Consider the following 12,559-nt stretch of genomic DNA (forward strand, 5'->3'; position numbering starts at 1 on the left):
AGACCCGCAAGAATTTAAGGGCACAATTCATGTACATCAACCTGCTATGTTCTATTCCTGTGAAAAAACCCAACCACATTCTATAGAAGTAAAAAAAAAACACTGTAATATAACAAACAAAAAATGTATGACCCGTCAACAATGAGAGGTGACTTGGCATATCTGCTGAAGATTCGATTACATACTGGCAAGTATCTGTGTAATCCACAAGAATGTAGTGCCAGTATTTAGGTTACAATTCTAAGGCTCCACTTCTTCTGTGACATGGAACTAAAACCAGGTTTTCAGCCATTGGTTGTCACTTGTCAGGTTCCATTAGCATGTCCCTGAAACCATGGAAGGCCAGGTTGAAGGCATTGGTTTGTTTCTTTTAGTGGAACAATGGGTCTCAAGAAAATGCGCCATAAATCAAGTATTATGGTGACCAGCATCGCAGCACCCAGAGCATCAACGGCCACTCTTGGTAAGTCCCACAAATCACCTGGTTTCTCATCAATCCTGCATATGATAATCCCCCATGAAACCAAAAGGAAAATAAAGGGGGGGGGGGGGGGGAGAAAGAAACAAAAGGAAGCTGCGGGGCTACTTCAACACATGACATCACGATCATGGATATTGGGTTCAACAACTCAACAGTGGTGATCCCCAAAACAGGAAACACCTAAGTAAGTGAAAAAGCGACAGTTATGGTTTCATATTGATAAACCCACAATTACTTCATTATTATCTATTTGATGGAAGTCTCATTGTTTTCGAATCTCATTGCGTATAAGATGGTTTCCACAGGTATGATGCAATTTGTACAACTTAGAAAGGAAAAGATACAAGGGCAGTGCAAGAAAAGTTTCGTGTGTGCAACAAGTTTATCTAGATGAACAGAATATCGATTCAAATTGACAAGTTAAGTTTAGTTGCTTACCTCAGAAACATCGGGAAGCTTACTATGAAGTAAATGGCATAAAACAAACACCCAACTTTGTACATGGATGTCCTGTCCACAAATTCATAATAAGGGAACTGCACATGTTCAAAACATAACATCAATGCCTTGTTTTGCACCGTGGTAGCCCAGCTGCATGGAAGGGAAAACGAAAAAATAGTAATCATTCTAAAGAACAACATAATATTATTTTTTTAAAAACCATTGAATCAATAGTAGGCTGAACAAGAAGCAAAGCATATCTACAAAAAGTACTAAGGTTAAAGAGCATATGCCAGTTTCCATATATGGTAAGGATGATAAATTACTTTCTTAGAGGCTCAGTCAACACATCCTAGAGCTATAAGGTGCCACACAAATATTGGCTTCTTAAAAATGACTAGAATGAGTATTGTCATATTCATCTGGCTTCTAAATATTATAAATAAAGCCCCACAGGAAGTAGAAATGGTACTGAAAAAGATAAAATATCCATGAAGCTCAACAACATAAATTTCTATAAGTCACACATCACAGGATGCTAGAAGAGACAGTTAAGAGATTCACAAATATCCACTTTTACCACATACATTGGAAATAGCTATGGTCTCCAGGTATGCTACGAAATATGACAGAGCTAAAATCCATGCAGCCTCAGTAGCCCACCGAACTTTATCAGGCAAGTCAGCAATTGCATGCCTTAATCTGCGTAATGTCATGTTTGACGCAACGTGGTAGAATAGGAAGCAAACATGGGTGAGAAGGAATGTTGTGTGTGGTACCTACACATAATAAGAGATATAGTGATTGCACAATATAGCATGTACTCCAGTAAGATTATTATTATTATTATTATTATCATCATTATTTTGCAGCTTACGTTATTCATTTTCCATGACGGAAAGGTATAAGAAGCTCCAAGAACAGTAAAGAAGTAGTGGGTCCAGAAATAATTCCCGACATAGCTAAAAATGATTATCCACATACTAGCCTGCCACAACAAAAAATAAAAATAATAATAATAATATTCTGAGGCAGAGAAACATATCCTTTCAACTTGAGATGTAACTACACAATGCAACTGGATTGCCTTTCATCAATCAGACCATAAATGGAAGCAATATTCAAATATGAGGAGAAAAACTCACAATGATGGTTTATAAGGAAAATGATGAAGTTAATATATGCTGCAGGAATCCCTACTCGATATGCGATTTTGCCATAACAAAATCAAGTCAATATAATACAGCACAATGTTAAATCAAAGCAGCTAATAGATGAATAAAATTGTTCAACATATTGCCTCATTAAACGTTATAAAATGAAAATTCAATCAACAGTTTTCAGTTAAATGCAAAAGGCTTCACAAGTCATAATTCAATGAAAACATTATTTTTGGTAACATCACAATTGTCTTTTTCTTCAATCATTATATAAGTTGTATCTCACAGTAAAAACTTCACAGTATCCCATAGAATCATCACAAAGAAGAAAAAAATGACAGGTCCATCTCATCTAACCACAAAAGTTTCAAGATATAATCAATTGACAAAGAGTGATCAGCAATTTACAAGAAAATGTGTAATTTCACGGAAGGTCTTACTGTTTGACAAATTTTCATCATAACCAATTTGAAATGTTACCCAGGAAAAAAACTTGCCTTGACCCAATACCGATCCTTCCAACAGATGCCACTATCAGCCTGCAAATACTCCCAAGAGATTAAAAAAATGATAACATGATATATAAAATAGTTAACATCCTAATTTTTCTTCAATCAAGCATTCTAATCTTTATGAAGTTCGGCAAAATAATCATTAAAAGTTGAATATACATACATATGGTCATGAGCTATACCACATCAAATATCAATGGCACAAGCAATGCCATTTTCAAACACAAGACTGAGCATATCATTAATCTAATGGATCTTGAAACGGATAGTGAAGTTACTTTAATGATGTAGCGAATAGATGTTGAAATGAATCGCTGTTCAGCACATTCAACATCTTATGTATGCAACTTCTCTTCCATTTCACTTTAGTTTTGTCTTTGATTGTCAAAAGTAGTTTACGAAAGAATCACCAAGGTGCTTCAATTCAAAGAAATATCATGTAGAGTAGAGAAGAACAAATCAGACTTGAAAAGGATATATAATATTTACCTTTCCACAAAATACCAAAGGAATTACAAAAGAAGGAACTGCCGAAACCATCCCCAGAAGCAAATATTCCAATTCTGTAAAACTCTGTTAATCACCAATGATACCGTCAATATGAAACATACTGATTTTTTGCAGTGATGGTCGAAATACGCATGCATGAACCTGTTTCTATGCTTATCCCTCCTTGTTTTCTACTTTGGTGCATGATGAAGATAGAGATGCAACATTATTTTACTTTGGAAAAAAAAGAAAAGAGTAGCATAAATCCTGAATAAATAGATACAATCGTAAGCATAATCTGTCACCAAAGTTAATTTTTCACTCAATTCCTCAACTCCTCAATGCAGTTCCAGTGGTTCCATAAAAATGCAACTGAACCAGTGGGATTATAACACAGGCACAGGCAGACCGAATAATAACTGTACAATGGATCAAATCGGGGACTTCTATTAAGTTGACTATTTGAAATCATAGAAAATTGCTTACAAGTCATATGGTACGGTTGGGAAACTTAACTAAGAATTCTATTTACTTCAATTGTAATATAACACTCAAACCACCAGCTAAAACTCAGTCTAGAATCTGAACTCTTTTTTCAGAACAACGGAACAATCCACATAAACCAATTTAAATGAGAAACAAACACTAGAAACAAGAATGTTGAATCGATAATACTATATTGCCTTATGAAAAAGTGAATGAATAATACCATATTCCTTTTATTCTAACCCAATCTAATCGAGAAATAACAGGAGCAAACCTCATACAGCTTGTACGGAACCACGATCCCCAAACACAGCGTCAGCCAGAACGGAGTGTAGGAAAGGAAGAAAAGCTCCGCCCATCTCTTGCTCGGGTTTGAAGCAAGCCACAAACTTGAAGAAGGATTCAAAGCTTCCGCACCTGCGGATTGCCAAGAAAGTGTTTTATCAGAAATACTGAACGAATAGAATAATAGTATAAACCCTAATTCAGAGCTGAAGTTGAAGATGACTCCAGCATTACCTCCCATTGAGCTATTCGGATCTCGGCAACTGGTTTTCCGGCTATAACCTTGTTTCACACTACTGTCCCTGTCTTTGTCTGTCGAGAATGTGGAATGTGTGCGAATTGCACGGTGGGATTGTGTATTTATGTGAGGGACCGGACAAATAATCCTCACACTTCTCCTCATGTCATCTAGATTATAGATTATGGAGAATTATGAACATCAAAATTATGAACACACATCATTTTAGTTTTTATTAAATACATCTCATTAACCCTTTAAAATACATGAGAGGGTGATGTACTCAGTAACAACGGGATGCAAATAATGTTCGTCTTCTTATTTTCGCTTTCCATTTTTTCATGCTCATCCCAAAATATAACATTTGTGGCTTGTAGTATTGTGGGGTTAATACTACTTTTGTACAACGAAAGATAATCAGTGTTTCAATTTGCATATCGTTGTTTAAAATGTTTCAATTTAGTCATCTAATGATAAAATTATTTCAAGGACAGATTTTCTCACTTTGGGACAGTCAAACTGTATATGTGATAATCAATATTTGAGCAATCAACATGTCACATATGCAATTTGACTGCCCCAAATGAAAAAATATGTCTGACAGATCAAGTTGAAACAATTTTATCATTGGGTGATCAAATTAAAACATTTTAAACAACAGTATAAATTGAAACACTGATTATCTTTCGATTTATAAATGTGATATTAACCCTAATATTGTGTCCACACTCTCCCAAGCGACAGTGAAAAACTATGATGACATGACGAGAGGTGTACTATAAAAAAAATATTTGATATGTAAAATAATACATATATTAATCAATAATTATTAATTTGACTTTTTACAAATAAAGACAAAATGTATAATTTGTCTCTTTCATACTTGCAAATGCCTCGCGTAGAGCGACCCAGGCATATCCCTAAAGTAACCTCCCTACGTGCGAAGGATTGCAAACAACCTGTTTGTAAAAATGTCAGTGTGGAGCCTCTCACTCCTACAAAAGCTTGGATGCCTCTCACTCCTACAAAAGCTTGGATGCATTTGGGCATGGGCTTGTAACAAAGTGCAAGTCTGAGTCTGCGAAGGGCCTGGCCCACAGGCACGCTCGCCTCACCACGCCACGCCCGCCCGGGGGGCGCTCCTACAAAAGCTTGGATGCATTTGGGCATGGGCTTGTAACAAAGTGCAAGTCTAAGTCTGCGAAGGGCCTGGCCCACCAAAGTGCAAGTCTGAGTCTGCGAAGGGCCTGGCCCACAGGCACGCTCGCCTCACCACGCCACGCCCGCCCGGGGGGCGCTCCTACAAAAGCTTGGATGCATTTGGGCATGGGCTTGTAACAAAGTGCAAGTCTAAGTCTGCGAAGGGCCTGGCCCACAGGCGCGCTCGCCTCGCCATGGCATGCCCGCCCAGGGGGTAATGTGGAGCTCCTACAAAAGCTTGGATGCATTTGGGCATGGGCTTGTAACAAAGTGCAAGTCTAAGTCTGCGAAGGGCCTGGCCCACCAAAGTGCAAGTCTGAGTCTGCGAAGGGCCTGGCCCACAGGCACGCTCGCCTCACCACGCCACGCCCGCCCGGGGGGCGCTCCTACAAAAGCTTGGATGCATTTGGGCATGGGCTTGTAACAAAGTGCAAGTCTAAGTCTGCGAAGGGCCTGGCCCACAGGCGCGCTCGCCTCGCCATGGCATGCCCGCCCAGGGGGTAATGTGGAGCCTCTCACTCCTACAAAAGCTTGGATGCCCTTGGGCCCAAAGTCTTACTAAAACACTTGGGCTTATAAACAATACATCCACATGGTATTTTTCCAATGTGGGATTCCCATACACACTTATTGCACTATGTTCACCTCATCATGGTTACTTTGGAGTCTTTTTACATTCAACCAAAAAATGATTTGGTCACACTAATTTTTCCAATTTATTGTCCTTATAATAAGGATCAATTGCCCATAAATTTCATTCAATAATTATTATTGAGCTTTTAATTAATAATGGTTAAAATATAGTTGACCATCATTTTCCAACAATAACAATATGGGATTTGGAGACTGGGGAACGGATGCTACGCATACCAACATGCGCTTCCCCTGCTCATGCCCTTTTGTGCTTGAGGTGTCCCAGATAAGCAGGCATGAACTTTTATAGGGACACCACGGATAAGTGGGTCACAGGAAATACTTCAAGCCAAACAAGAAAACGATAACGAGGAATCCACCGAAAGCACAGACCATTCCCTGAATGTATGTATAAACACAAGACAGGTACTTTTTGACAAATTCAATGAGCAATTCTGCATAATCATGATAGAGAGTAGAAGAAGCACATATACATTTCATAGAACATGAAAAATTATATTTATTCCTTTTTCAATGCTTCAATACAAGTATGTATATATATATATATATATATACACACACACACACAAGATAAAATATGGACATGTCGTGATTTAAGGTCCTCGGAGGAATTTATAGAGCCAGGCAGCAGATCTTTTGGGTATGCGTAATAGATTAGCTTTGTAATCAACATAGTAAAGCCCAAATCTCACTGTGTAACCCTCTACCCATTCAAAGTCGTCAAATGCACTCCAGTAAAAGTACCCGTTCACGTTCACGCCATTTCTGCAACATCCATCAATACATATATATATATACACATACATATATCGTCATCATCAGTACGTACATAATTTAGTTAAGATGGCACTTGCAATTCTGGTTAAGTTTGAAGTATATTCTTAACTTACTTGATTGCTTGAGCAATCCTGTACAAATGCTGCCGAATAAATTTGATCCGATCATCATCATTTATCGCTTGAAGGCGTGGAATGTCTCCACACTGGGTAACCCCTGCAGAACATATATATATATATATAGTGATTAATTAGCTGTTTTATTAATGCTTATATATATAATATATTTAATGGTTAGTGATCATAGGGCTTCAACCATTTTCAGTAATGTAGATTTTTGGGTCTTGGTATGTATACTTCATGAACTCCAATAGTTTCTGCAGTCCTTCAGGATATATGTAAATGTAGAGGCTTGGTTCAGCCTGTAAAAGGAAGGAAAAGAATAAACACAGTTATAAAAACTTGCTCTTACCAATCATGCCATATCTTTTTTTTGGTAACCAAGAATTCCTCAGCCCAACATGTCTACCAGATAGCTGAGCCAACTTTAAACTCGGGTTGCCAATCCAATCCAATCCGTTCCACACTGGCTAAGGGAAAGACCCGGGCCAAAACCCGTACTGAAAATAACGCTGAAACTACTGGGCGTGCGAGTTGAGCTTACGACCTCCCACTATGTATATGTAATGTGTACAAACATACAGGGTTTGCAAGTTTAATTACCTTTGGACCAATAATTACTCCATTCTCGTTATATACTGGCAAAAAAAACAGCAAAGAAAGCAATTATAAACAAGAATATCCTTGAAGGAAGGAAGTTAGATTAGATCTCATACATGTTTCGTTCACAAATTTATCTGCAGTGTAGCTGAGTGCAGGAGCCAGTGGATCTATAGGAATGCTTTTAGCATATCTTGTTGTGTAATAATTGATCCCAATAAAATCACAAGATCCCTTCAACAACATTTTTTCTTCTTCAGTGAAAACTGGCAGTCTGTCCTTCACTAATTCTTTCATTATGATTGGGTAATCACCAAAAACCAGTGGTTCCACATACCTATACATATACACAGAGAGTAACCATCAGAAAGAAAAGTTTGTGAAAATAGTGTTTAGCAATCCTTCCAGAAAATTTTCAAAAGCGGCTCATTCGGCCAAACTGGCCAGACCTAGTGTTTTTTTGTCTTAGCATGGATCATGTGCTTCCATATCAGCATTTGGGATAATTGAGACAAAGTACCGGGATCCTTGGACATTTTGGTTTGTAATATGATACTAACCATCCCAAACTGAAGTCCAAGGCTCTCTTTTGTGCAGCTTTATCTTCTGGTGAATCCGAGTAAGGCTCATAGTATTGCCCAACAAGGCTTATTCCAATTTGTCCCCCTTGGTTCTTCTGGAAAGTTGAGTAATATCAGTTAGTACACAAACATATGTATATATTCACGCACATATGCCCAACGAGGCACATTACTACATTAGACACTTTTTTTTTGGTAACTGAGGAATCACTCAACCCAATATGTCCTTCGGATAGCTGAGTGTGCGTAAACCTTGAGCCATCAAAACAAAGCTCACACCACGTTGACGACAGGTAATACTGGATCGAAATTCATACCAATGAAAATAGAGCTTTTAACCCTTCCATCCCCATAATTTGGTTGAAAGCGCACTAGACCAGGAAAGTCCCAAGAAAATACTCAGTTGGAACTCCCGACCTTAGCGGCATGCATCCGCCTTAAGTTCAAAGATATAACCAATTGAACTATTGCTCCATGGTTACACATTAGACACTATTGTATAGGTGACTAGTTTCTCACCTGGAAGTTGTCCTTGTACAGCTTAGCAGCATGTGCATGAGCAAGTAGAAGGTTATGTCCCACAATATAAGGCTCAGTTGATGAATCACCCTCTGGACATTTCGATCGATCTGAACACCTCCCCGGAGGTGCAAACCCTAGATCGTGCCCGAATTGAGCTAGAATTAATGGCTCGTTTATTGTAATCCAGTTCTTAACCCTATCTCCAAATGAATTGAAACATATTTCACAATAGTCTTTGAAATGTTGCCTGCATTATCAATCAAACAAACCGAAATCAAGCCGCGATTACGAACCCTAAATGGTAATTTGAATCAAGTTTTTAATTAGTACTTACACCAATGAGCTATTCAGCAAGCCACCGGAATTCTCATACAGGGCTTGTGGAAAGTCGAAGTGAAATATGGTCGCATATGGTGTGATATCTACGGATCAAACACCATGAAAATAACTAATTAAGTTATGAATCTATGATTCATTTTGCAAACTGGGTAATCAATCTCTTACTGTATTTGATTAATTCATCAATAAGCCCGTTGTAATGATCGATCCCTTCCTGGTTTACTCCACCACTCAAGGTCCCATCTATATATATATATAAAAATACATACAAATTTAGTTGGTTGATCAAAAGCAAGCACAAATCAATGCTAATCAGAAGAAATATTTCATACAAAGAATGCTAAGACTTGCAAATCTCAAGTCACTTGGAGAACACCAAGCAATGTGGTTTATAAAAAAAACGCAAGCTTCTCTCAATCAATAATTTTTTTCCGAGCTCAAGTACTAGTAAGTGAGACAATCCCGAGAAATAAAATCGTACCGGGTAGAATTCTGGTCCAGGAAATGGAAAATCTGTAAGAATTCACTCCGAGGAGCTTTAACAACAACACATCTTCCTGTACATGACAAATACATTTTCATTAGTTTGAGATTGTGAAATTTTGAGATGTGTTTAATTAGTTAATATTGACCTTGTATCGATTATAAGAATCAATCGCGGTTTCCAAGCTACTTCCATCCATAATTTTTCCTGGTGAACAAATCACATAAAGATTTAACTATATATATATATATATATATATGATTAACTGCGAAAATATGATATTGGATTAGTGGTAGTCTACTCCTCAAAATTTAATTTTCGTACGAAAAGCAAACCTGGAATTTTTACGAATGCATCCCAAATGGATGGTCCTCTTCCTCCCTCTGTTGTTGAGCCTTCGATCTATACAATTGTAGAGTAGTAACTTTGACGTTAATTCTTGTGATTTGGCATGTAATGCGAGATTTAACCACTTGGGTGACAGTCTAGTGGTAAATTTATCTAAAGTCAAATTGTATGAACTCTAAAAATGATAAATTTGATTACTACTAGGACTCGAGGAGCAATATCATGTCATGAGGTGAGAAAATTATATGCACGCGAGCCTGACATTTCGAGTTTAAACCCATATCATATGTTTAACGGGTAAATTTGCATAACATCGTTCTCGATTATCAAAAATATATATATATAATGCGAGATTTACCTGCAGAGCAGAAGTAGAAACCCCAAATGTGAAATCGATTGGGAAATCTGATTTACTTATACGGCTTTCTTCATCATTTAAACCTGTAGAATGCAGTAACACATAACGTATAAGAAAAACTACAAGATGCCAAATTTTATTAAAAACCACAAGCAAACACGTACATAACACAAAGTGAACTAATTAATCAAGAATGAATTGCACTGAATTTAGATGATTAATGGAGTTAATTATGCACCGGAAACCGAAGAAGAAGCAAGCAAAGAAGCAATTGCAAGGAAGCCAATGAGGCCTTGTAAAAGCCCCATGGCAGGCTGCAGCAGCAGGAGAGAGAGGTCTGAGTATTAGTAGCAATCCAATTGTAATGGTCAATACAGGTAGCAGCAGTTGTGAGTAGATTAACAGTTTAATTGTTCACATAATTCATTGTACAAGATTGGATCAACTTTGTGGATGAGAGATGTGTTTCTCCTTTCTTTCTTTTTTTTCTCATTTATATAGGAAACACAAAAGGAGAGAAACTCACACTTTCAAACTTAAATGTAAGTAGGCGTTCTCATTACGTTTTTCTTTATCAATTAAAATGATCATTAATCTTCACTTCAATGAAAAAAAAATGAACGTTTATCAATTAATCAGAATGTAAATATTTATTAATCAAACATTCATTCACCAATAATAAACTCTTAGGAAAAGTAGTCATTTCGACATCCTTATATGGGTTAATGCGTACATAAATTTTTCACATGACGACAGAATAAGTTGGGCCCAAAACTCATCACGTGGCCACAAGGAAATTGTCCCAGTAAGAACCGAACTCATGACATGCTGAGTCTATACGATTTGACTCTAGAAAGATTCGCCAACTGGTTGAACGGAAACCGAAATTGGTTTGACATCATACCCACTAGACTTATAGTGTGACTAAAGTTACAAACACACCCATGATGTTAACTAAATCACAAACACACGTCCCTTTTTGCAAGCTCATTAGTCATTACTATCATAAATGGGTGGTATGTTTGCGACTAGATAGATCACACACTACTAGGTGTATAATTTGAACCACAGATGTTAATCCACACCTCAAACAATTGACTATATAATCCACTTTGAAATTTTGGTTTTCGTGGATATATTGGATTATTCTCATGGATTTATTCCTCCAAACCCAATAAGTGGGTTAAGCCCAACTCACTCAACCTAGAAAAAGACCTGGTTGGAGATTGGAGATTGGGCCCCATCAATTGTCCACTCTAGAGTTCTCATACACTATGGATACATTGGGTTATCCTCACGTTTTTATCTTTATAATAGGACCTAATTGATTGTTCAAAGATGGGCTTAGTCATATATACTATTCGAAAAACTAGTATCCAACCGATGTGGCATTCTATCTCTTAACAAGAGAGGATCAATTTTCTCTCTTTCTTTCTTCTTTTTCCTAACTCAATCATAGTTTAATTTGTTTTGTCAATTCATGACTCCCAATGGTAGGTCGGCTTGTCTAGATTCTAGAAGATGAAAACTTTTCCCTTATCCATAATCAAATGTGGAGAAGTGTGTTCTTACTTTCCACTTTAGTAAAACACGCATGATATCCACACGCACAATAACTTCCTTATCCTTAATTAACACTTCGGGGAAGAGACTTGGGTTACTCCAAGTAGTTTTTTGAATAAGATAATTTTCCAAAGAAGTAGTTATGTTATTATATATCAATTTAGTAATCTCGAAAGTTGCACAAACCTAATCTCTAGATTTAGGAACTGATGAGAGGGTCTTGTTGTAGCGGGGCCACCTTTTGTGTAATATTCAGTCTAACGATTACAACGATGTATTTTTTTATTCAAAACAAAAATCAAATTTATCGTGAAAAAGACACAGAACATTTTAAGTTTATATCTGACAATTCAGAATTGTTATTTTTATGTTGAATTTAAATTTTGTTTCGGACAAAAAAAAATATATTGTTCAACTCGTAAAAACCAACATCAACCCATGTTCATGATTCATTCACCGATGAGATGCCCCTATATGGCTAGTACTGTGAAGGTTGGAACCCACATCATCAACACGTGTCACAAACCCATCACTTGTTTTTTTATAAAAAAATAATAAGTGCGTAGCATTTAGTCTGAAGAATTCAATAATATATTTTTCCACCGATGAGATGTACTATATGGCTATTAGTGTGAAGGTTGGTACCCACATCATCAATACGTGTCACAAACTCATCGTTTGTTTCCAAGCTAAGCTAGCTACGGCCATATAAATAATTCAATTAGGGTTTTGAAAACTTTTGCTTTCCAATTTTAAAATTCTCAAAGGGTTATACGGATTGGGTTGATGTGGTGGAACCTGATTGGATCCATATGCATGAAATCATGGAGGACCAGCCCCCACTTTTAAAGCCAAATATGGCAAGCAAAAGCATAAATTAATCAACAAAATCTACGCTTTTGTTTTGTTCCGTTTAATTTGA

General features: G+C 37.1%; 2 protein-coding genes across 2 annotated transcripts; both read right to left on the reverse strand.

Annotated features, from left to right (window-relative positions):
* Nucleotides 1–171: 171 nt before the first annotated feature.
* Nucleotides 172–4,213, reverse strand: LOC120003718 (cycloeucalenol cycloisomerase-like). Its single transcript, XM_038852771.1, has 8 exons — nucleotides 4,089–4,213; nucleotides 3,844–3,986; nucleotides 3,084–3,167; nucleotides 2,580–2,621; nucleotides 1,800–1,910; nucleotides 1,510–1,701; nucleotides 920–1,017; nucleotides 172–498 (listed from the first exon to the last, which is right to left on the reverse strand). The coding sequence occupies exons 1-8, from the start codon at nucleotides 4,093–4,095 to the stop codon at nucleotides 306–308; spliced, it is 870 nt and encodes a 289-aa protein (XP_038708699.1). The 5' UTR covers nucleotides 4,096–4,213; the 3' UTR covers nucleotides 172–305.
* Nucleotides 4,214–6,539: 2,326 nt separating this feature from the next.
* LOC120004213 (beta-glucosidase 24-like) lies at nucleotides 6,540–10,382 on the reverse strand. Its single transcript, XM_038853484.1, has 14 exons — nucleotides 10,313–10,382; nucleotides 10,075–10,157; nucleotides 9,704–9,770; nucleotides 9,517–9,575; nucleotides 9,366–9,441; nucleotides 9,050–9,127; nucleotides 8,880–8,967; nucleotides 8,543–8,792; nucleotides 8,003–8,118; nucleotides 7,559–7,779; nucleotides 7,446–7,480; nucleotides 7,039–7,144; nucleotides 6,837–6,939; nucleotides 6,540–6,711 (listed from the first exon to the last, which is right to left on the reverse strand). Exons 1-14 carry the CDS (start codon nucleotides 10,380–10,382, stop codon nucleotides 6,540–6,542), a joined length of 1,524 nt encoding a protein of 507 aa, XP_038709412.1.
* Between the last annotated feature and the right edge of the window lie 2,177 nt (nucleotides 10,383–12,559).

The sequence above is a fragment of the Tripterygium wilfordii genome, chromosome 8 (assembly GCF_013401445.1).
Source record: "Tripterygium wilfordii isolate XIE 37 chromosome 8, ASM1340144v1, whole genome shotgun sequence".
In the NCBI taxonomy this organism is placed as follows: Eukaryota; Viridiplantae; Streptophyta; class Magnoliopsida; order Celastrales; family Celastraceae; genus Tripterygium; species Tripterygium wilfordii.